The sequence below is a fragment of the Prunus persica genome, chromosome G1, assembly GCF_000346465.2.
Source record: "Prunus persica cultivar Lovell chromosome G1, Prunus_persica_NCBIv2, whole genome shotgun sequence".
In the NCBI taxonomy this organism is placed as follows: Eukaryota; Viridiplantae; Streptophyta; class Magnoliopsida; order Rosales; family Rosaceae; genus Prunus; species Prunus persica.
This window is the reverse complement of record NC_034009.1, coordinates 19431530-19455254: the sequence shown is the minus strand read 5'-3', so window position 1 is coordinate 19455254 and position 23725 is coordinate 19431530. Positions and strand designations below refer to the sequence as shown.

At 35.6% G+C, this 23725-nt stretch overlaps 1 protein-coding gene and 1 pseudogene across 1 annotated transcript; one reads left to right on the top strand and one right to left on the bottom strand.

The window, feature by feature from the left end:
• On the bottom strand, nucleotides 5062–9192 carry LOC109946672 (annotated as a pseudogene).
• LOC18790491 lies at nucleotides 14063–23364 on the top strand. Its single transcript, XM_007227491.2, has 7 exons — nucleotides 14063–14927; nucleotides 17248–17347; nucleotides 18080–18145; nucleotides 19407–19521; nucleotides 20965–21047; nucleotides 21993–22054; nucleotides 22876–23364. Exons 1-7 carry the CDS (start codon nucleotides 14728–14730, stop codon nucleotides 22982–22984), a joined length of 735 nt encoding a protein of 244 aa, XP_007227553.1. The 5' UTR covers nucleotides 14063–14727; the 3' UTR covers nucleotides 22985–23364.

Genomic DNA, 23725 nt, shown 5'->3' with positions numbered 1-23725 from the left:
GTTTTAAGCGCCGTTTCATCTCAATCTTAGGATCTCCGATTCATGTTGTTTTCTAGACACCATGTCTGTGTCGTCTAGGCTTTGCTCATCGTCCAAAAAGGTATATTCCTCAATAAAACAATAAATAAAAAGTAAAAAGTAAAAAAATAATTAAACTAAACTAAATTTTTTTTTAAACTAAGACAAAAGCAAACAACAAACACAAAAAATAAAAATAAATAAATTACATAAATGAAAACTGAGTTCGATAAGCCTTACCAAATTAGCTTTGGGAACTAAGACCCCAAACCTTAACAATGAATTTCCTTGTGCTACTTTTCGCTTCAACACTCCCCGGCAACGCCGCCAAAAACTTATTGTGTCTACCCAAATACAAGTAGTCACATGTAGTAATAATCTTAAAAGTCCAAGTATCATGTCCTCAAGGTGCAGGTAGGCAAATGTCTGAACACAAAAGAAATAATTAAACGTACCAAAATAAAAGTGACAAGCAAAATGGAAAAGTAATTTGATTTGAATGTTGTTGAGATTGAGTTTGAAAATGAAATATCAATAATGGAAATGCTAAGGCATCAAGGTTCAATTCTTTAAGCAAAATATGTTTCATGCCCTTTAATCCAAATTATAACTAGGTTAAAATTATCATACATAAAGTTTAACTGGAAGATGAAGAAATTAAAACTAATTTAATTTTTCAATGTTATCTTTTTTCAATGACTGTTCAGGAAATGAAATTGCTTAATATTTGATCTTTTAATTTAAAAGCACGCTAAGTCAGTTCTTAACAATGAGAAAAATATAATTGGACACATGAAAAGGTAGTAGCACTTAACATCAATCAAAATAAAAGGATATGGAAATATTGAACAATCAAAAATAAAAGAATTTAGCAATTCATATCGAATATTGGATTAAAGAACAATTCACAAACTTACTCAAAGGACATTCCCTTTAGCCTTAGCTAGAGTTCTAGCAACTCATTACAAAGAAAAACATAACTAAATTTTAATGAAATGGATAAAGAAATTTGTCGTAGTGGTCTATCTTTGCCGAAAGAGTGGATGGATTAATTATAGTAGTCAATGAGGTGAGTGGAAAGTTAATACATTCATGGTGGGTAATGAAGGGATTAATTGGATTAAACATGTGTTGATGGTGGAGAGTTAGTGGAAAAGAAATGGTGAGGTAGTGGGTGTCTTTTTGTTTTTTGTTTTTTGAGAAATGGAATTCATTCATAGAATCAAAGTATAGTACATAGAACAACACGAAACAGTGGCCTTGTTAAAACCTTCCTGAGGGACAAACATCAAGATAGGAAAGAGTACTACACATGTCATTGACTAACAAGAGAGTCTGAAACAGTCGCGTAGGACCAATGCTAGAGCAATATAAAATAAAACAGCAAACTGACACATAGACCTTCGATGCAAAGACCTCCGACAAGAACACTATAACACAATCCAACTGTCAAAAGAGTCCTGCTATGAAATCATAGTCCTTTGCACAGCCACAAGACAGTGAGAACATCCTATAGAGAACACAATACGCTAAGAACAAAGAAAACAACCACTAAGCACACCATCTCCAGCCACCTCCAATAGCAATTGGCAATGAAAGAAGAGAAATCTACACGGAGCAACACAAAGAAGAGACTAACTGCAAACATGTCAAGAAAGAAAATGAATAAAAAAAAAAAGCCCCCAAGCATGCCGCATCATCTCAACACTGACAAAAAAACCTCCTATGAAAACATAGTCCTTGAGATAGGTGGAGAATCAAAGATCAGTTTAGGGGAAAACGAAGAAAACACCACACAACAATAATAAAATTGGCCTAGCCACTTAACCTGAACATGGGGATTAGGCATAAGAGCATTCGAAGGATGCCAAGCCCACGAATGCTCCAAGAACACATTAAGGAAGGCGTACAGGAGACTCCACTGGGCCAGTCTCCATAGGTTTTTCAAGAAGGACACCAACATCACCCAGATTCGCAGTTCCCAACAACCATAGTTGCCAAAAACCTGGGCCAACACCGTCAAATGGAGGATCAAAGCTATAGACCATAGGTGAAGAGCCACCCATGCCAAATTTTTGGACAACGGTCGTCTTGTCATGAAGTTAAGGCTTGAGATCAAGATCGGGCGATGGAGGGAGCATGAGGAAAGCCACCTCCACCGTGATCGGTGACCTCAATGAAGTAGCTTGCACCATGATCGTTGTTGACTTGGAGACTGTTGGCACAATAGCAAGAGCAGACCCGCTAAAACCACCATACCCGCTAAAACCGTCTTCTCATGAAGGTAAAGCTTGAGATCTATATCAGGCGATGGAGGGAGTGTGAGGAAAGCCACCTCCATCGTGACCGCTGACCCCAACGAAGGAGCTTGCACCATGATCGTTGTTGACTTGGAGACTGTTGGCACAATAGCAGGAGTAGACCCGCTAAAACCACCATACCAAGGAGAAAAAGAACGATGAAACCAACGCCCAGGATCTGAGAGAGACAACAACGAGATCAGTACCCTAGAAGAGAGGAGTTACGGCAGTGACTCAATGTGGAAGAAAAATGGTAGCTACTCAACATGGAAGAAAAGTGACTTGACGCTGTCAAGTCGAGGAGGGCAATAACAACGGCTGAATGTGGATGAAAACGACTGTGGTTAGGCCGAGGAGGGGATGACAGCTGAATGTGAAAAACCTAAACCTTAATATTTGACGCATGACTCTCCCTGCATAGCTAGAGAGGGACCCCAATTTAGGTAGTCGGTGTTAAATGACTATGAATGACTTACAATAGGCTCCTTAGCTTCAATGATTTTGTCTTATGTTCCCGCTCTTTAATCCCACAATCAGTTCTTCAATAAAATCTGCTAGAAATTCTCTTCACATTTATCTTGAACTTGGACAAATATATATATCTTCATCTTTTGGCTTTCCAACTTCCTACAAAAGATAAATTCACCTAATAAGTTCACCAAATTAAATATATAATTTTTTTAAATCCAATTGGTGAGAATGATATGTGACAAGTGAAATTATCTTTATTAAGCCAAATTTATATCATAAAGTCTCCACAATAATATTAAAAAAATCGTAATTTGAGACTCTCTTCACAACCCCCAACCAGCTTATTGCTAGTCCCTAACAATCAAATCGACTAAAAGAAACTCTAATTTAGGCAAAAACAACCAAAAATAAAATCAATAAAAACAACTAAAACAGCTAAGCCACTTTCACGGGATACGATTGCATTTAGCGTATACAACAAGCCTTTAAACCCTTAGGTTACCCCTAAAGGACGAGTTATAGTCTCGTGAGGGTTTCCAGGGATGACACCCACAAACATCAAGTATGAGGCTAGCACAATTATTCAAAACATGAAATCAAATAAACTTTGAAAAATAATGTCAACACTTATTTAACATTTCAAGTTAATCCCACCATGAAGTCAATCATTTATAATTAGCGAGAAAACTTTTCACATGTTTCCTTTGGTGTAAAGTGGACCAACACGATTGAGTGGCATTAGCTAAATTCCAATCACACCAACATTTTTCTATCTCAAGAGTTGTCAAACTCCCTTGCAAGAAACAAACAAAGGTTTTTTTTCCTTTTTCTTTTTACTCTTTTATTTTTTATTTTTTTATCTTTTCAAAATATGGGTTGTGCAATGCCTAGCTTCATTAAGCCTTCTGATTAACCCATGTAGTGAGTGTTAGGCCTGTGAGTCTCAAACCACAAAGGCTTTAAGGCATTAGGTGTAGAGACATTCCTAAGAGCTTACTAACTCGAGTTAAAAATGCTACGACGCTAAACTAGCCACACAAAATTATTCATACCCAAAACTTCATCGTTTGACGCAAACACTCACTGCTGATTAAGCAAGAGGTCCGGTTACTAAGTGCTCGTTTGACATTGCTTATTTGGGGTAATAAGTGATTTTAAAAAAAAATTGGGAAGCCCAGCCCATTTGGTAAACGATGAGAAAATCACTTATTGTTAAAAATTGATGTGAGAGAAAACTATAAGGAAGAGCAGCTAATGAGGTGTTTTCATTTTCTGATTATGTAGGAATTAGTTTTGAAGAGGCGCTAAGTTTAATGATTATGCGACAATCATTTTGAGTATACGAGAATCAGTACCAACAACACTTTTAACAAAAAGTTTACCAAACATCAAACTGCTTTTTCTCACAGCAAATCTGACAGTGATTATTTTCACAACACAGCTGCCAAATTGACCCTAAGTAAAAGCTTGAATAAAACACTATTATTTCATGAAATTTTTATTTATTTATTTATTTATTTTTGAACCAAGATCAGTCAAAAGCGAGATCGTCCAAGTTTACCAAAGATAAAAGATTAAACACAATTGATTTTTAACTTTATACCCCACAAAAAATGTTAGTGTGCTTGTGTAAATTGTTAAAGTATAACTCATAAATTATCCACTAACTAGAAATAAATGAAAAAGACTCAAAAGTGGGATAATTACCATATCATTCATATGTTCTTAATCCTAAAATCATTCATGAATATCAAATAAATCTAACTACAATGCATTCTTGTCAGAGACAGCCTATGAAAAACAAACAACACAGTGCACTAACCTCATAAAAAAAATAATGAAAACAATTTTTTTTTAACGTTTTCTTTTTACACTTTTCAGTTTTTTTTATTATATAAATTTTTTGAAAGGGAAAAGATTGATGAAAACAAACAAAGTAAAAAAAAATAAAAAATAAAAACCAAAAACAAAGAAAAAACTAAAGGAAAACTAACATGTCGTAACAAGAAAATAATATAATAAACACATCTTCTCTATCCCCATCCAAAGACTGACATTGTCCTCAATGTTTAAACATATAAGCATAATAAAAAGAAGAAGGTAGCGTTACTTGAGAATTGACATCCAAAGTGAAAGCTTGCAACTTGTTAGTGTACTTAAAAAACAAAAACAACAAAATTGAAATGTTGAAATTTTTTTTTTTCTAAGTGAACATAAAATTCCAAACTAATTATATACAACAGATGGACTACTGGAAGTCCAATCAATCCTGCTAAACAGGATCATTCAAAGAAACTATCTCAATCTTCAAGAAATATCTTCCAAAGTAAGGTTTAACCCGTTGGCCATTACCCTTTAAAATATTTCCATTCTTGGGATCCTCAACATCAACTATCCCATATAAACTCCTTTAACAATGAAAGGAAATGTCCATTTAGTTCTTAATTTTCTAGGAAACAAATAAAGTCTAGAATTATACAAAAGAACAAGTTGAGAAGGATCAAAATTTTTCCTCAAAATATTTTTATCATGAAAAACTTTAATACGTTCTTTATAAATTCTTGGGTTCTCATATGCATCATTCCTAATTTCCTCAAGTTCATTCAATTGGAATTTAAGGTACCTGCATCTCCAAGGCTGAAGTTAAACAATTTGATAGCCCAATATGCTTTATGTTCTAATTCAACATGTTAATGATAAGGTTTACCATAAAATAACCTGCACAGGGACATACCAAGAGGTGATTTATATGCAGTATGGTATACCCACAAAGCATCAGTTAGTCTTAATGACCAATCCTTCGGCGTTGGATTCACCGTCTTTTCTAAAATTTGCTTTATTTCCTTGTTTTGTGGGTGGTATGGGGTGGAAATCTTGTGGGTTATCCCATATTTTTTCATCAGAGCTTCAAATGGTCAGTCTCAAAAATGTGATCCTCCATCACTAATGATCGCTCTAGGAATACCAAACCTGGACAATACATTTTCTTTCAAAACTTTCAAAAGAGTCTTACGATCAATCTTCCGACGTGGTATGGCCTCAATCCATTTTGGAACATAATCCATATCAACAAGGATATATATTTTTTTTTTTAAAAGATGGGGGAAAAAACCCCATAAAATCAATGCTCCAACAGTAAAAAATTTCAATGATTAAAATTGGGTTAAGAGGCATCATATTACATTGAGTGAATTTTTTTTAACTTTTGACAACTTGGACAAGTCTTGCAAAATTCATACACATCTTTGAAAAGTCTACGCCAATAAAAACCACATTGAAGAATTTTGGCTAAAGTCTTTTTGGAAGAAAAGTGACATCCACAAGCCTTATAATGACAAAAAGAGATGACACTAAATATTTCATCATTAAGAACACATCTACGGATTACTTGGTCGAGACAATATTTGAAGATATACGGGTCATCCCAAAAGAATTATCTCACCTCAACCATAAATTTATTTTTCTCTTATGAGGTCCAATGAGGTGGGATAAGACCTGTAGCAAGAAAATTCACAATGTTAGCAAACCATGGCAATTTAGTGAGTCTTTTTATAGGTAAATGTTCAAAAGGCTCCTCAAAAGATATCCTAGAAAGATGATTTGCAACAACATTCTCCACTCCTTTCTTGTCCTTGATTGTAAGATCAAATTCTTGGAGAAGCAAAATCCATATAATCAATCGTGCTTTGGCTTCCTTCTTTGTTAACAAATACTTCAAGGGCGAATGATCTGTAAAAACAAAAATTTTAAAATATATGATCTAAACTTTTCCAATGCAAAAACCACGTTAAGCAATTCTTTTTCAGTTGTAGTGTAATTTTTCTGTGCACTATTCAAAATTCTGCTTGCATGGGAGATAACAACAGGCTTCTTGCCTATAACAACATGCTTCTTGTCTTTTCTTTGGTCTAGCATTGCTTCAATAGTATCATCACTAGCATCACACATTATTTCAAAGGGCATGGACCAATCCGGGGCTGCATTATAGGAGTTGATGTTAGCATTTTAATTAACTTCTCAAATGCTTCTTGACATGCATAAGTCCAATCAAATTTAGCATCTTTCTCCAAGAGATTATTCAATGGCCTTGCAATTGCACTAAAATTTGGTATGAATCTCCAGTAGAAACCTGCATGTCCCAAAAAAGATCTAACATCTTTAACAGTTTTAGGAATAGACAAATTAGCAATTAAATCAATTTTTGAATTATCCACTTCAATTCCTTTGTGAGAAACAATGTGTCCAAGCACTATGCTAGATGTGACCATGAATTGGCATTTCTCCTTGTTAAGCACTCCTTGCACCTGATAAGAACATTCTCCAAGTTAGATAAACAATCAGAAAATGAATCATGAAACATAGTAATAACATTCATGAAAACTTCTAAATATTTTTCTACCATGTCACTAGATATACTTATCATGCAACGTTGGAATGTAGCGGGTGCATTGCAAAGACCAAAAGGCATTTTTCTAAAAGTGAAAGTTCCAAATGGGCAAGTAAAAGTTATTTTTTCTTGATCTTCCAATAAAATCTCAATTTGATAATATCCTAAATAACCATCTAAAAAACAATAATACATATGCCCTAAAACTCTTTCCAAAATTTAGTTAAGAAATGGTAAAGGAAAATGATCATTTCTTGCGACTGAGTTCAATTTGTGGTAATCAATACACATTCTCCATCAAGTAGTAACCCTAGTTGGTACCATTTCTCCATTATCATTTTCAACTACTATGACTCTTGATTTCTTAGGAACAACTTGTGTAGGACTTACCCAGTTATCAGAAATTGGATATATGATACATGCATCCCTAAGTTTAAGTACTTTTTTCTGAACAACTTATTTCATTGTTGGGTTAAGTCTACGTTGAGCCTGCCTAACTGGTTTATCATATTCTTGAAGAAAAATTTGGTGTGTACCAAGCAAAGGACTAATACCTTTAATATCATATAAAGTCCATCCCATAGCAGTGCTATGATCTTTCAAAACCTTAAGTAACATACTTTTATGCAGAAGTTCTAGTTTAGAAGATATTACCACAGGATATGTCTCATCTTCTCCTAGAAAAACATATTTAAGTCCAGCAGGAAGAGGCTTCAATTCACATTTTGGGGCTTCTTCTCTTGATGATTTTGTCTCATCACTCACGGTTGGCAGCACTTCATGTTTTGGTACCCAAAAATTATGTTCTTGTACCTGTGCAGAATCCAACAAAGAACAAAGATATTGTACTTTAAAATCTTGTGCAAAATGACAATCCCTATTTATCAAACAAATTTGCAATGAATCATAAGGACACGAGGAATTAAAGCTATTTTGAACAATTTTCTCAATCATGTTAACTTCTTGGTCATTTTCATTGTTTCTAGGCTGCTTGCATATGTGAATATGTGGAGCTCCAATGTCATGTTCCCAAATGATAGTTGCGTAAGTCCATTCCTATAATTTATATGAGCATTAGATGTAGCAAGAAATGGTCTTCCAAGAATAACAGGAATTTGAGAACTAGAATGCACAACTGGTTCAGTATCCAAAACTATAAAATCAACTAAAAAATAAAATTTGTCTACCTGAACCAACACATCTTCCATCATACCTATTGGGATTTTGACTGAATGGTCAGCCAATTGCAATGTGACTAAGGTGGGTTTTAATTCACCAAGACCCAATTGCTTATAAACCGAGTAACGCAATAAATTAACACTAGCACCCAAATTCATTAAAGCTTGTTCAATGCTAAAATTCCCAATAATACGTGAAATTGTAGGACAACCTGTATCTTTGTACTTAGGTGGAGTATTAGTTTGAAGAATTGCACTTATATTTTTAGTTAAAAATGTGGTCTTATCAATCTTGTGCTTTCTTTTGATAGTGCATAAATCCTTCAAAAAATTGAATATGACGGAATTTGTTTAATAGCATCTAAAAGAGGCATATTGATTTTTACTTGTTTAAAAACCTCCAAAATTTCAAGACTTTGATTTTTCTTTATAGCTTTAAGTGCTTGTGAAAATGGGGTAGGAAAAGGGTACTTAAAGTTATTCTATAGGTAATTTCAGTATATGTTCTAATAAACTTGGTGATTGGTGAGACCAATAGTCTATGCGAACCTTGACCGTAGAAGAGATGCAAGGTTAGTAGGACCAAAGTGTGTGAATTGAGTTTGAGATATGGAATAACACCATAAAAGATTGTAAGAGATGCTTATATTGATATGAACAAGATGATACAAGTGGTTTGTTGAGTATACACGAGTAAAGAAATTCTAAGTGGAAGGAAGAGTTGGTCACCTTTTCTTCCAAGAGAGTCCTCTATTTATAGGCATATTGCCAATGCGATCTGGTATGTCCTAGGGAGGCGAAGCCCACTAGACTGAACAACTAGGTTTTGGTAAGCCATCGCGTCTAAGCAAAGGCCAATCACAGGTCAACACATGGGTAGTCATGAGTGCCTTACGCGATATCCAAGGGCGATGGCTCTCTGAGTAATCCTTGACCTTCGTCGACACGTGATTGCAGAAGTGACTGAGCCAAGAGTTCGAGGTGGGTTGGACCTCCGTCTTTAAAGATTGGTGTTGTACTTGAAGTGGTCCAATGGTAACCATGCATGTGGAGGTCCGTAACTCTTCGCGGCTAAGTCTCCTAGTTAAGGTGTCCCTTGGGGTGGTTGGCTAGGCATGCAGGGTGGGGCAACTCGAGGCATGTGGTTTGATCGGTTGGGCACGTGGCTATGAGTGTAACATCCCGACCCAAATTTTAACCATTTAATTATCCATTTTAAATTAATTAATTTATTGAATTATGAAATTACAATTTTGCCCTCAATGGTAGGGTTATTTTGGTCACTTTTTAACTTGGAATGATTTTGGGTAAATGAATGCCACCATTGCATAGAGTGCATCGATACGAGTTTGTAGACACATAGTGGGCTCAAATCAGAGTTGTAACGAAAAAGTTACGATCATTGGAAGTGTAGTGGCACAACCGTAAATATTTCGAAGTTGGATTTTTTAAAAACTCAGGTTCTCTCTCTCTCTCTCTCTCTCTCTCTCTCTTGTGAAACAACCTAGTTTCAGCCGGCCACTAGCCAAGTCCAGCCACCGCCGGTCACAAGACTGGTACCAAAGTGACCAGCTCACTTCCCTTTCTCCATCCCGCCCCTCCCTCTCTTCGAAATTTCTGGCACTATTTTCAGTTATTCTGGTCACCATTTTTGTCTATCCAGGTATGCTTTTTCATCCTTTCAATGTGGTCTAGCTAATAGTTGGGTTGGTTAGGATTGATTTTGAAGTTTTGAAACTCGTTTGACGATTCAAAGATTTGGCCGGTTTTCGGCTAGAGTTTTTGACAAGTTTCAGTCACTTTTTGGCCTTGGCTCAAGAACAAAAGTTGCTCCATTAGTTGTCCTAATCACATAGGTATATGTATTATTAGGTGGTTTGAGAATTTTTCGGTCTCTGAAATTTTCTCAAGACACCCAAGCTCTGCCGGCCAGTGTGGCGGCGCGTAGGCCATTTTTGGGTGTCCCATTTGGTCCTCAAATGTTTCACATGTCATTCCGAGCACGACGGTATGCTCGAATTTGAATTTGGGTATTGTTTTGATTGTTGATCGAATTTACACATATGAGGCGTTATCCGGGTTCGATATGTTCGGACAGTTGGATCAACTCCGTTTCCAAATATGTTGATCTGGGTCTCTCTAGGATGTATAGGAATTCGCATATCGAGAATCGGAGTCTCGGATACTCCGATTCAATGATACAAAGTTTGCGTAAAACGGTGATCGTCCGATCGTGCGATCACGAGTGATCCGACCGCTCGATTTGGACCACACTTGCAGGACATGTCTCGTAAACCTTGTTGAACCCACCCACAGGAACTTTTTCGGATAAAAAATCAGAGGTCGTGGGCCTTGCGGCCCGATTGACCAAGTTTGGAAAGTTTGACCACTCGGTTGACCTAGCATCTTCCAAGGTTATTCCACTATTCGAAACACATAGTTGGACCTTAGGAATGTCTCATTTGTTGTTCACATACTTGGAATCCCAGGAGAACTAGGGTTTTATTTTAAGTTCTCGTTTGAAGTATTTTATTTTATATAGCTCTCGTATTCTTAAATAGGTGCTCCGGCCCAGATATTCAACAGGCGGGACCCTCTCAGGGTCAAGCAGAGTTGAATTATTTGTGAGTGGACTTTGTTTTAAATAATAATCATTATTTTCAAGATGGAAAGCTACGCATAATGATTTATTTTATTGTTGAAGTCATTATATATTTAATTGTTGAAATACAATATTTTTATAAAAGTATTTGAAATATAATTGGATATTTGCGGATTGTGATTATCTTGTATTGATATATGATATTTTTGGAGAGTACTATTCGTTGGTCCTTTTTTCCGTCCGACTTCCCTTTTTGCCGCCCGCAGGGGTTAGCTCTGTTCGGAGGAACGGAGAGGTTCGTTGGATCAACACCAATGCCTTGATCGGATGGTGTCTCTTGGCTTGCGGAGAGGACTCCTTCAATTTCTGAACAAAATTGAAAGTTGAATTAGTTTGCCAACAGCAAGCGGGCCTGATCGAGGCCCTATCTATCAACTTTCCTCAATTCTGATTCGTAATGTTGTGTAGTCGTGCCACTATTAGGTATATGACCAGCCCAATAGATATGCTATGGATGTTTGTGAATGATTAATGCTAATGGAACTCGCGCGTCTTTTTTGGGACTTCTTCTTATGCCATTGTGCTCCAAGGGGGGTACTGGCTTGGATTGATTCTTTTCTATGCCTCAATTAAGAGGACTTCAATATTCTTTCCTTCGCGAGCGTCAACTTGACAAGTATGAGCGATGCCTGGACAAGTAAGAGAGAGAGAGAGACCAAGTTTGTGGTTAGTAAGACCCTGTCCGAGTTTTATCAGCCAGTTTCAATATCTTTGTCATCCTTGGGCTGGATTAATAGCTAATTCGGGTCCCGTGGTATAATTTGGGCCCAACTCAACTTCCTATCCCTCCTATTTTTACTGTTTCTTTCAGGTGCCTACTTTTTTTCGAGCCTACTCGTTTGTTCTTTTGGATTTTTATAAAGGGAAAAAGGCGAGAATTCAATTTTATGTATTAAAATAGTCCACAATTCATTTTTGAGTGATTAAGTGAACTTATTTAAGATGAATCTTCTGCAACTTATATTTAATTTGAGCGTAAACTAAATAACAGAACCTTCTTCATTTAATCCATTGATTATCTTTAAATCCAAGTTACAAAGCAAGGAAAGAGAGACTAGAGATTTCTCAATCCAGTTAAGTGATTACAAGAATTGAAATAGATTACTTTTAAAAGAAAATCATACCATGGATATGGCAGAGCAACGAGAGATAAATGCAAGAGTTGTCAACTGGTTATCTAAAGGAAGTAGACATATTGCTATTCTGAGAATCTTTGAATGTTTTTTGAGACGTTGCGTCTGATTTTGGAGAGAGAGTCCCCTTCTTCTGAAGTAAACTTTCTTTATTTATAGAAGCGGAAGGAGCCTGTAATGATGAAAACTGCGACAAGACCTTTGGCTTGTGGTTCAAGGTCAGCTGCTAGTTTGTTGATCTTAACCGATTCATAGAAGGAATGATGGAAGACTTCTGGCAGGAATCGTTAGTTTTCCTTGTAAAGCTCTCTTGATTTGATGTACTTGAAGACCTGGCTGTCAATTTGATCCTTCTGGGTATGGTGGCCTCTGTACGACTTGTTTTCTTGCTGGGAGAGAAGGAGGTCAAGTCGTCATTAAATGTGATAATCCCCTTTAGCCTCCCACATAGGCCTAGAAAATACGTTTATCGATTTTTGGCTTCTAGTGCGAGATAAGGATATGATCCTTTACAATTTTGGGCCTTCTTATCGATTTATCTTAAAAAGACCCATTAGGGAAAAGATGACCTTTTAAGAAAAGACAAAAATTACTGGCCTGGCTTTATCTTTAAAATATTCTTACCCTTTAGACCATTTTTGGTCCGTTTACCAAAACTGGTACAAACACTATCTATATTTGGATGTGTGTGAGGTACATGGGTTTGTTGGAAAGGGATTTTGGAATGTGAGTTGGTTGTGATTTAAGTCAGTTTTGAGTGCTATTAGCACTACCCTATGTACCTCCCCGGTTTTGGAATAATTGGATTGGATACTTGAAAGTTTAGGATACTCGGATATGTTGGAACCCGAGCACCCTTGACGGGATGTTTCGTAGATCCTTAGAAGGGTTAGTCTGCGCTCGTAGGACTTGTCATAAGCGTACGAGTATTGAGGATTCTATTGTACATGTTGGTGAGCCAGTCCCTCGGTTGGACGGCTCGTTCCCTAGCCACATGGTCAATTGAGGATTCTTCCATGTGGTCTAGTCAAACAATCCCCCGGTTGGATTGTTTCCCCGGTATAAGTTTGGTAGTGGTCATACTTATATATATATACATATACCTTCTTTCTTATTTGTCCGTGAGGATCCTTTTTTGCTGGTCGTGCCAATGGGCATGCATTTCAAGAGAGTAGTGGGGGAAAATGGGAAAGGTTTTAAATAGGATGGGTGTTAGTATACCATTATGAGAATACGGATTTCACTTTGGTTTTGGCTTAGCTATATATGTTTATCTACATCGGTTTTGAATGCATGTTGTTTTCAGCATTATTTTCTAAATGGTGGGGTTATTATATGTTGTTTTCAAATATACCAAAACTTTGTTTTTGTCTACTCACAATTTTTTGTTTAGCACCTCCCAGGCAGTAGTTGACTTGAGCTGAGTGGTCGAGCCGAATCTTGTACTTCCGAGCCCCGGCTTAGGACGATCTTTATCTATTTTTATTTATGTTGAACTTCGTTTAGTTTGTAAACTAAAATTCTTTAGATATGCTCTGTTATCACCCTTGCTAGAGTTGGATGTAAGGTCGAAGACCTATTATATAAACTGCATGAATTTACATTGTGAATGCTTCTGTTGGGATTATATAATTGTATTTTAATAGGTTGAAAAATTTGGGAAATGTCCATTTTTCAAGAGGGACTCTGTCGAAATTTTGGTCGAAAGTCTTGTTCCTCTTTAATAAGTGGGCTCGACATGAGAGTGATGTTAGAATTACCACTGGATCCTATGTGGATACCGAGGAATTCGGGACAGGTCCCGTCAATGAGTGGGGTATGGTCCACATGTGGTGATGCTAGTGGTTGATTAGGCTAAGTGAGTCATAAAAAAGAGGGAGTTCACAAAAATAAAATATTAAAAATTATGCGTGGGGATTTTTCCTCTTTAGAAAAGTGGGAGTTCGTAAAAATAGAACATTAGAGAAGAGAGGGAGAGAGAAAATGGATTTTGTCAATCGCTTTCTTTCCTTTCTGTAAAAAAATATTCCTTATTCGGTGCGGACTGTGGTGCAACAAGTTGCAGGGCAAGAAAATAGAAACCCAAATCTTTACCCCAAAAAATAAGTAGTAGAAAGAAAACCCAGACACAAAAGGAAAATAGAAACCCCAGAAACAACAAAGAAAATAGAAAACCCCAAAAATAATAAATATTGCAAGAAGAATATATTAAAACATTAATGTAATACACCTTCAAACGTCAAAACCCTCCCCCCTTTGATTTTCCGTACATCTCTCTTTCTTCAATTTTCAGTACTTCACTTTGCGTAGAGCTCCCTTCAGTCTCATATTTTTGTATATTCACATGTAAAAAGATTCGATTTTTGTAAATTCTCTCAGTCTTTCTCACTTATCCAATCTCTCTGTTTTTCGTTTTCAATATATTATATATTCTATCTGGGTTTTCGATATTTCGTCGAGGGACACCGAAATTGGCGGGAACCAACGGCCAAATTCCGTGATTCTGAGAACTGGGTTTGGTTCAGATTCGGTGCTGGAATTCAGAACTTTGTTGATTTTCAAAATTCTAGAATTGTTTATGGCTAACCCATCTGGGAACCACCAAGAACCGAGCCACGCCTCGTCGTCGTTCAACGGCACCAACCCAAGTAACGGAAACTCTGCGCCGGTGTCGGCACCGGAGAGTTCCGGTGCCGCCATGGCCATGAAACACAACCCTGGTATTTCTATGGATTGGAGCGCAGAGGAGCAGGCAATTCTTGACGATGGGCTCGCCAAGTGAGTATTAAATTTTGGGGTTTTGTTGGACTCTTTGAGGTTCTTGGAGTTTGCATTCAACTGTTTTTGAGAATTTTTAGTTTTCTTTTTGAATTCTAGATGAATCGGAATTAACTTTTTGGGTTTTTTTATATTATAAAATTTTAAATTGCTTAATTTTTTTTTTCTTCAGTTCTTTTTAAAAGTAATTTCGGTCCTGAATACTTTTAATTGTGTCTTCCTTTTTCTTCTATATGTGTGACTTGTAGGAGTTGATAAAAATGCTGCTGTGGTTGATAGTGGATACTACTATCTTGTATAGAACAGGCTTGGTGTCCTTAAAATCTGTTTACAAATATATCTTAGTATCTGGTATGATGTGGCATATTAGTATTTCCATCAATATGTGATATCAAAGGAGGTTTTGGAAGTGTGGAAATTTTATGATTATGTGGAGACAGTTATTGTATTATTTAATGGAATTTAAAGCCTTAGAAGAGCCTGCAATAAATTATTTGGAGTAAAGGTTAATAGATATAATACAAATATGACTTAAGTATGTCGTAGAGTGGTGTAACCAGGTTTTAAGTAGCATATAAAGAACTTAAACTGGTAGTTCAATGTTCATGTGATGGTACGCGAGTTTTATGCTAGCATTATATGACGGTATCTTCAGTACAACAACATTTCAAAGAAGAAAGAAAATTGAGCTTGTTAGGCAGCTGTCGAAGCTTTTAATGGTTCCTCATGTTGTTATACATGTCAAACAAGAAATCCTGTTGGAATTTTGAATTAAGTGGATGAGTTACGATATTATATGCACATGTTCTGACATATCCATATAGTTAGTCATTCGGGCTCTGTCGTTATTTACTTTATTAGAGTGTTGATAATGTGATATGACAAGAGTATGGGAGCTTTGTATATTCAAATTGGTCTTGGATTTGAATTTGAAAATGATCAATTTTGGGTCTCATGCCTTTCTGCATGTCAGTTGAAATATTTGCAGTTAGCAGGGAGGTTTTCTTTGGGATATATAATAGGGTAGTGCTGAAGCTGGCTCTTTTATTGCTAGTATAGCGTGTTTAGTAGGAATTTGGATTTATGAGTACGTAAAATCTAGCTTGATGGAGATCCAAAGCCCATTTTCACCACTATATATATATATATAAGTTATAACTTTTCTGATATGTTTGTTTTTCTTTATGACAAATTTGTTGATTCCTTGTTTTCTACTTTTAGTCTCTTTAGTTGTTATTGGTTTGGTAAGTGTCGTGCACTTGGTGATTTCAGTGGAAGTTTCTTATTCAAAATAAAAAAAATCAAAATCACTGAGATCATCTCATCACTGACATGAAATCTGATTAACTTCATTTTTGTTTAATCATGAATTTGCACCCAATTATACATATATGATATACACTTTGAAGAAATTCTTATATTGGTTTTTATTTTATTTTTCTAACTTGGAGCCAATTTCTTGTGACATTTGGTTAACAACATTGGCCAAGCTGACTTAGAAATTGAAGACGGCTCATGGATGGTAGCTTCAGTGTTATATTCATTCCGCATTCACCGAATAGAACTTAGATTGGTTAGAAAGAGATTAGAACAAATTCAAAAACAAATAAACTTTGAGATTAGGACAAATTCAAGAACCAATAAAACTTTCTAAGCTTCTGCATATATGATGAATGAAATCTTAGTTAGGTAATGGTATCATTTCACATTCATGTACCAATTGGATTTAGGAAGGGCCCAATATTTCGCAGTGTCTAATTAATCGTAAAGTGAGCATTAAACTTCCCTGCCAACTGATTTAACCAATTTGGGTTTTATGGTTCTTAAAATCTCCCAATGATTCAAAAAAATTGGATCTTTGGATAAACAGAAGGAAACAAAGAAAGGTGCATCACATGGATATTTGCTTTTTGTTAATGCTTTCCAAATATGTATTGAAAATTGCCATGTTTGTCTATATACCACCATTAATTGAATGAGGGTTGTAATTTATTTCCTTACCCAAGTCTCTGGCGATGTATGTCCATGTGTTTAAGATTTCAAATCTTCACAGATATGGTTCTTATTACCTTTCTTATCATTAGAACTGATGAATATTTATGGTGAAAACCCATATGGATAGACACGTAAGTTGGTCCAGACCAAGAAAAAAATAAGAGAGATATGTAAGTTGCTGTCTATATGATTGTTGTGTTCACTTTTCAGAACTTTATTTTGTGCTTTGGAATAAACTTCTCACGTACCTTTCTTCCTTTCTTTCTTCTGATTCCCGTTATTCATGAGTTTATCTAATTATATTGTCTTAATATTTACCTCGCAGATATTCAACAGAATCAAACATAATCCGGTATGCAAAGATAGCTATGCAGCTGCAGAATAAGACTGTCCGAGATGTGGCATTGCGTTGCAGATGGATGACTGTAAGCTTAATTACTTTTTCTTAATTAGTGCCCAAAATTGGTAGGCTATTCTTGATTAGGATCCATGAAATGAGCCATGATGATGTATGTTTCTTTGGGGATCTTGTACTTCCCTTCCAAGAAAAATGCAAGGCTCAAACCGGTCATTTAAATTTGTCTTGGAAATGTCTTTTTAACTCGATAACCTTGTGTTTTTGTGGATGGCCCTTGGTAATTCTGGTCGCAATTCATTTTTGTGAGCAAGGAAAGTGACATGAGCTACCAAATTGTGACCTGAGCCTGTTTTTGTCAATGCGTCATGATATGCTCTGTTTTCTCCCCAGTCCTAGAAAAGAATTACTTTTGCAATTATTAATTTCATAATTATCATTTGCAAGGTCCATAATTATATCTTTTCAACTTTGACATCACAATTTTATAATCTAGTGACTGGAACTGTGGAGAATATGTATTATATATGTTGCTAACCACGTGACATAGTAAAGTATTGGAAAACCAAAAGACTGCTGCAATGTTCAGCAAGTAACAGAGAATCTTCCCTATATATTTAACAGAGAATCTTCCCTAGTATACCAGTTGTGAGAAGCATAAATTTTTGTAGCTTGTAGGTGTAAACAAGCTACAAATATTGCCAACACATTAGCATCTTACTTAAGCTAGTACCTGTTTGAAATATTCTTTACCATTTCAAAACTGTATTTTGATTGTTTTCTTGGTTCACTTCCTTTTCAGAAAAAGGAAAACAGCAAGAGAAGGAAGGAAGAACATAACTTAACAAGGAAAAGCAAAGATAAAAAGGTATGTTCTCTACCCTCAGTCCATTGTATGCCACTTGGGCCAAGGCTCATGGGCATTAAATAAAGGGGCTGGGTTTCTTTATTTAATTTATTATTATTTCACTGTCTATTACAATTTTCTGATTCTATAAAGTTGTATGACATAGTCTAATTTGTCATGCCCCTGTGACAGAACAGAAGTGAAGCTGTTTTTGTCATTTACTTACATTAGCTCCCTAAATCTTTTTTTTTTTTTTTTTTGTGTGTTGAAGTTATGCAATTCACTTGCTAAGTCGTAATAAAATTTTGATTTCAGGAGAATAGAAAGGGAGATTAGAGAATAGGTTTAGGGTTCTCAAATCAGCCACTTAACTTTAGCAATGTTTTTGTTCGCGAGGGCTTCTTTATTAAGCATTTTATTCAGTAGCGCGCTTTTGTTAATACTACATAGAACTGGTAGTCCTTCATGAAAGATCACCTGTTAGGTACTTTTTTCAGAACTCATAGTTCTTTAACCCCAGAAAAGGGCATCTTTTTTTTTTTCTGTTTCAACCAAACATTATAAAGAGTGTCTAGGCTTGCGCAAAGCATTTCCAAACATCCAAATCCATGAAATAGATATTTATAATAATAATCCTAGTCTAGAATGACAATAATAATAATAGTTTTCTAACAACTTTGACAAAAACGAAAATTATGTAATTGTATATTCTATTGTCTGATAGGCCGATATACTTCAGAAAATGTACCAAATTTCCGTACTTCTTAATTTCCTTTACGTGCATAGATAGCCAATGGAAGAATGAAAAAGAAATCAGATGCAACAAATTTTGCTACGTCTTAGCAATATCTTGTAGAAAATTTTTAGAAGCTTATGTAACCAAAAATAAAGTGTTACAAATCATAATTGGATCTCATTTTAAAGCTGATGATGAAATCTGCTCCTAGGATTCTAGTTCATAGTTTCCAGTAGCAGCAATTACGCTATTTTGTTTTTCAGTGCCTTAGAAGGGCTGATTGTTGTTTTAACTTGTAAACAAACACTGTAAACTTAGAAATGTAGTATTTTCTCCAGCTGAAGTATCGCATTACTTTGTGTTCCCACTCCAATAAGCAAAAATGAGTAGTTTTTCTTATTCTTGTCTTGGTCATGGATTTCCCCCGATTCACTATTTGTTAAACATCATATATTTCATGTTGCACCTTTTCTTCTAATTTATGTTTGTTTACCTGCTTCCTGTGTTACAAAATGTTCATGGAATGTCTTTGTATTTGTTTCTCAGGAGAGAGTAATTGATACTTCAGCAAAGCCATCTCACTTTGCTGGCCGGCCCAATGTTGCTCCCTATGCTCCCCCAATGGTTACTATGGACAATGATGATGGCATCTCATACAAAGGTGTGGTTGTATACTTTCTAAACCTATTATGCGCATGTTTAAATATATTTTGATCGAACTTTGGCGTGTTTATACATCTTGCGCCTAAGGTAAATTCATTTATTAATACATTATTTACTTGGATCTACACACCCATTCCCACATACACATTGTTTTTGGCATTATTTTCTGAATCCCTAACCGCATGAGAAAGAAGTATCACTTAAGGTATTTTGATTTTAGTAAAATCTTTATCATGCAGGCCCAAATGTGTGCCTCTAATTGTGGTCACTGTGCTGATGTGCCCTTTGCTTATATTTCATAAGAATCTGTGTTTATGAGTTGGAGTAGCTTTTGTATGTAAATTACGGTTTCTCAATGGATCTCTGGCTAATTAAGGCTAAAATGTTGTCAATCATGTCAGGTTAGCCATAAATAGTCAAATATCTGTTAAGAAGCTTAATTGACATATTTAAATTTTCATGAATCTTGAATTACATAGTCTCAGAGCATATGTGACATAGGATAGCCACGAAATCCTTGAACTTAGAGCTTTCTTGAAAAATAATGGTGGAGAAATTCAATAATGAGTGTTTGAATGGAGCTGGTTTCAGATAAACCAAAACAAGCCTGACTCTTAATTCCAGAAGCCAAGGCAAGCCTTTATGGGGTCAACTTTATGAAGTTTGTGTGTGTTCCGATTCAATCATTTCCATTTAGATTGAATGCCTTATAATGCTGTTTCCTACCAATCAAAAACATCCTTCCCTGGCCTTTGACTTCATTTAGATATTGGACACAAACAACCAGACTGGCAGTATTCACTGTATCTTTTATTTGTTTGGGAGTATTCACTGACTTGGTTAATTTTATTCCAGTGGAAGTTGAATGCATACATCTGGATACTGGAAGTTGAGGACCCCTCTGGATTTCTTGTTTAGCTACTCAACCTGTATTGTTTTCTTGTAGGGCATTTAGGTATAAAAGGGTTCAAAATGACTTCTGTAGGTCTTTGGTTGTTCACTTATTTTATTTATGATTGTGGTAGACTGGAAAGGAGAAAAGATTCATTTATTATTTTGATAATAGCAAGAGCCATTGAACTTAACATGTGTATTTTAGGTCTATTTTTGTAAAGTCTTATATTCATGGTCTCTCAGTTTCTCTATATCATATTATCAATGACTTAGGTATCATGAATTATGTCATTTCAAATTTCTAAAGTGTATTTGTTTTAATCTTTCAATCAATCATGTACTATTAGCCTAGATGGTTTACCTTATAAGCTTTGAAAGTGAATGAACAGTATATAGTTTCCACTTATTACCATTGACTGCTGCTGATGTTATGGACTTGGATGGAGGTTGTTTGCCTTGCAATTATTTGGGTTTCTGATATCTAGAGCTTCCTCTTTGAAGGTACTGTTGTAATGGTTTGTTTAAAAATTGCTTGTTCTGTTTGCAGCCATTGGTGGTATTACAGGAGAGCTTCTGGAGCAAAATGCACAAGCCCTGAATCAAATTTCTGCGAACCTTGCAGCTTTCCAGGTAGAGAGCTGTCATTATGCATTTGTTTCCTGTCATTCTAGCTATTAATTTATCTGAAAGCCAGATGGTATCAGGAAAATCGCAAAGCTAAAAGTTTTGCAATTGTGTATGCTTTTTATGTGTCAGTGATGAATATTGGCTTCCATTTCTTGGTAATTTCTAAATAATAGGCAGCACAACCCAGTAATTATATTTGTTTATTGCATTAGACATACTCAAGGCATTTGCCTCAAATTTATTTTTTTTCTTTTAGAAACAAGACTTTATTAATAAAAGGAGATTGTACTATACAGAGGACAGTTTGTCCTCTAAAGCAAAAATGAAAACCCAAACCATCAGCCAACTACAACATGATGACAAAATATATCCCTCACATCAGCAGATCATTAAGAGACATCATTACAGTCTTGAAAAGTAGCAGAAATGCGCTCTTCCTAATTTCTGATGACACTCATGGCTAAAGAGATGCTTGTAGTCGAGACATTTGCCTCAGTTTTCTCCTTAACATTGTATTTGAATCTAATAACATAAGATACAACTTTTTATTCAGATGTTGCAATTGTTTCTAATGGATGGCTCAGTCATCTGGTTGATGAATTGGAGGATCACTTTATGTTTTTCTCTTTAAAATGCTATCCGACCGTTTCCGCAATTTTTAATGCAGATAATGCACTTACTTTTTAATGGATATTTACGAATATACTTTACATTCAGCTTGAATTAATGACACTCCACCATAACAAAACGTTTCTGCTATGGGTAGCCATTGTTTGCTTTAAAATCAGTCGGTGTTTCTTTATGTTAATGGTATTTATGAACAACTTATTTATGTAAATTTTAAGAAATGACTTGAGCTAAAGAATGATATAATGTCTTGGCCCTCTCAGATACATTCTTGATGCTTTTGTAATTGAAATGAGTCATTTTGTCCATCTGTTTTTTCAGATACAGGAGAACATCAACCTCTTCTGCCAAACTCGAGATAACATCCTCAAAATTATGAATGAGTATGCTATGAACTTTGTTTATATATGTTTTCTGTCATTATAAGTTGAAATTGGGATCACTTGACGCATTTCCTTTTTCTTTGCAATTGCATGGTTTTTTATTATTCTTTTTTGTTTCCCTTATATTCTTTCCATGTGCACGCAAATCACATATTTTATATTTATGTATTTTCTGTTGTAAGAACAGAAATTGACAATATGACATGCCTATGTTTGTTGCCACTGTGGTTCTTTCTACTAGCTTAGTAAGCCACGTGTTTCCTAAATTAATGAATTCAGAGCTCATTAACAAAAGAGAAGAAGAAATATGAGGATTGTCATGTTTGGCATTCATGACTTTATTTATCTTGTCAATGATGGGCACTTGTCTCCATGGATTTACATCAGTTTGACCTTTGCCATTATGTATGTAGGCTGTATCAAAATGACCTTGATTATTGAACCTTGGTCTACAAATGCACAAGTTCTCAAAATCCCTGTGATCAGCTAGTTGTTTTTTTGATCATTTTGAACTATTTGCATTCACCTTCACAAATTCTTTATAGATTAAAATGATTGCTCCATCTGATCAACATTTCTAATGCAATACAATTGGTTCGAGTGTACAATGTGAATTCTTGAATGTTCAGTTACTAAACTTGTGTCATTGCATTGTTTCCAAGACTTCCCCAGCGACAATTGCTGACTTATCTGTGTTGTGCAAAAGAGTAGAAAATGCCTCCACTGATCTCATTTTCTGTTAAAAATATGAACATTGATGTGTGCTGACTTATTACATTTACATATAAATTCATCCATTTAATTTCCAAATTTCTCTGCAGCTTGAATGACATGCCAGACGTAATGAAGCAGATGCCACCGCTTCCAGTGAAAGTGAATGAGGAGCTAGCAACCCATGTGGGCATCCCACCCCATCAGATGCAATCATGATCTGCCTTCCGTATTTTTGTCTTTGTTTTCAAATGGGCTTCTTCTGATCGGTACTCAAACCAGCATCCAGCCTCCCAATGCGGCTGGAATTTCTCAAACCAAATCCTGACCTCCAGACAACAAAATTGGAGTTGACCCACCTTTCTCATCTCAAAAACTGCAGGGGATCTAATTGTTTATGCAGATGTCAGTTTTTCTTTTACCCTTATGTTTTAGTATTTCATGCTTGGTTTAATTTTTTTCCTTTGCATAGCTAGGCTAAGGCATGACTTAGCTGTCCTGTTGAAAGTAGGAAATAAAATTCTTTCTGTTATTTTTTGTATGTATTGGGGAATGAAAGAGTAATCATAATTACTTGATTTCATGTATTTTTCTTTGTATCCCTCGTCACAAGTGTCGTGCTTTTATCTTCCGGCGCAGGCAGCTAATGATCAAGTAAAACATATGGTTGTTGCTGCATTGCTATATCAAATCTATTCTGCAGCTATCCAATTTTACTGTCATGTGTTGCTAATGGTCCTTACAAAGCTTTAGTACACTAAGAGCAATTTAGGGTGCAGAAATAAGAGAAACAATCAAAATGTGGACTTATTTTATTTCTGGTAGCATATAACCAGAAGACATTTGTATAAGTGGGTTACTAACTTACTATTGTAGATGGCACACGTCACTGGTAAACAGCTAGTAGTGATAGCTTTTGAGTGAAATCGGTGAATACGAAGAACATGATAAATTGAAAGT

Excerpts from the sequence above, each read along its gene's own strand:
- LOC18790491 (XM_007227491.2), top strand. The coding sequence starts at position 14,728 with ATGGCTAACCCATCTGGGAACCACCAAGAACCGAGCCACGCCTCGTCG. Across the intron at positions 17,348-18,079 it reads TGCGTTGCAGATGGATGACT|AAAAAGGAAAACAGCAAGAG; the intron begins GTAAGCTTAATT and ends CTTCCTTTTCAG. Across the intron at positions 18,146-19,406 it reads GGAAAAGCAAAGATAAAAAG|GAGAGAGTAATTGATACTTC; the intron begins GTATGTTCTCTA and ends TTTGTTTCTCAG.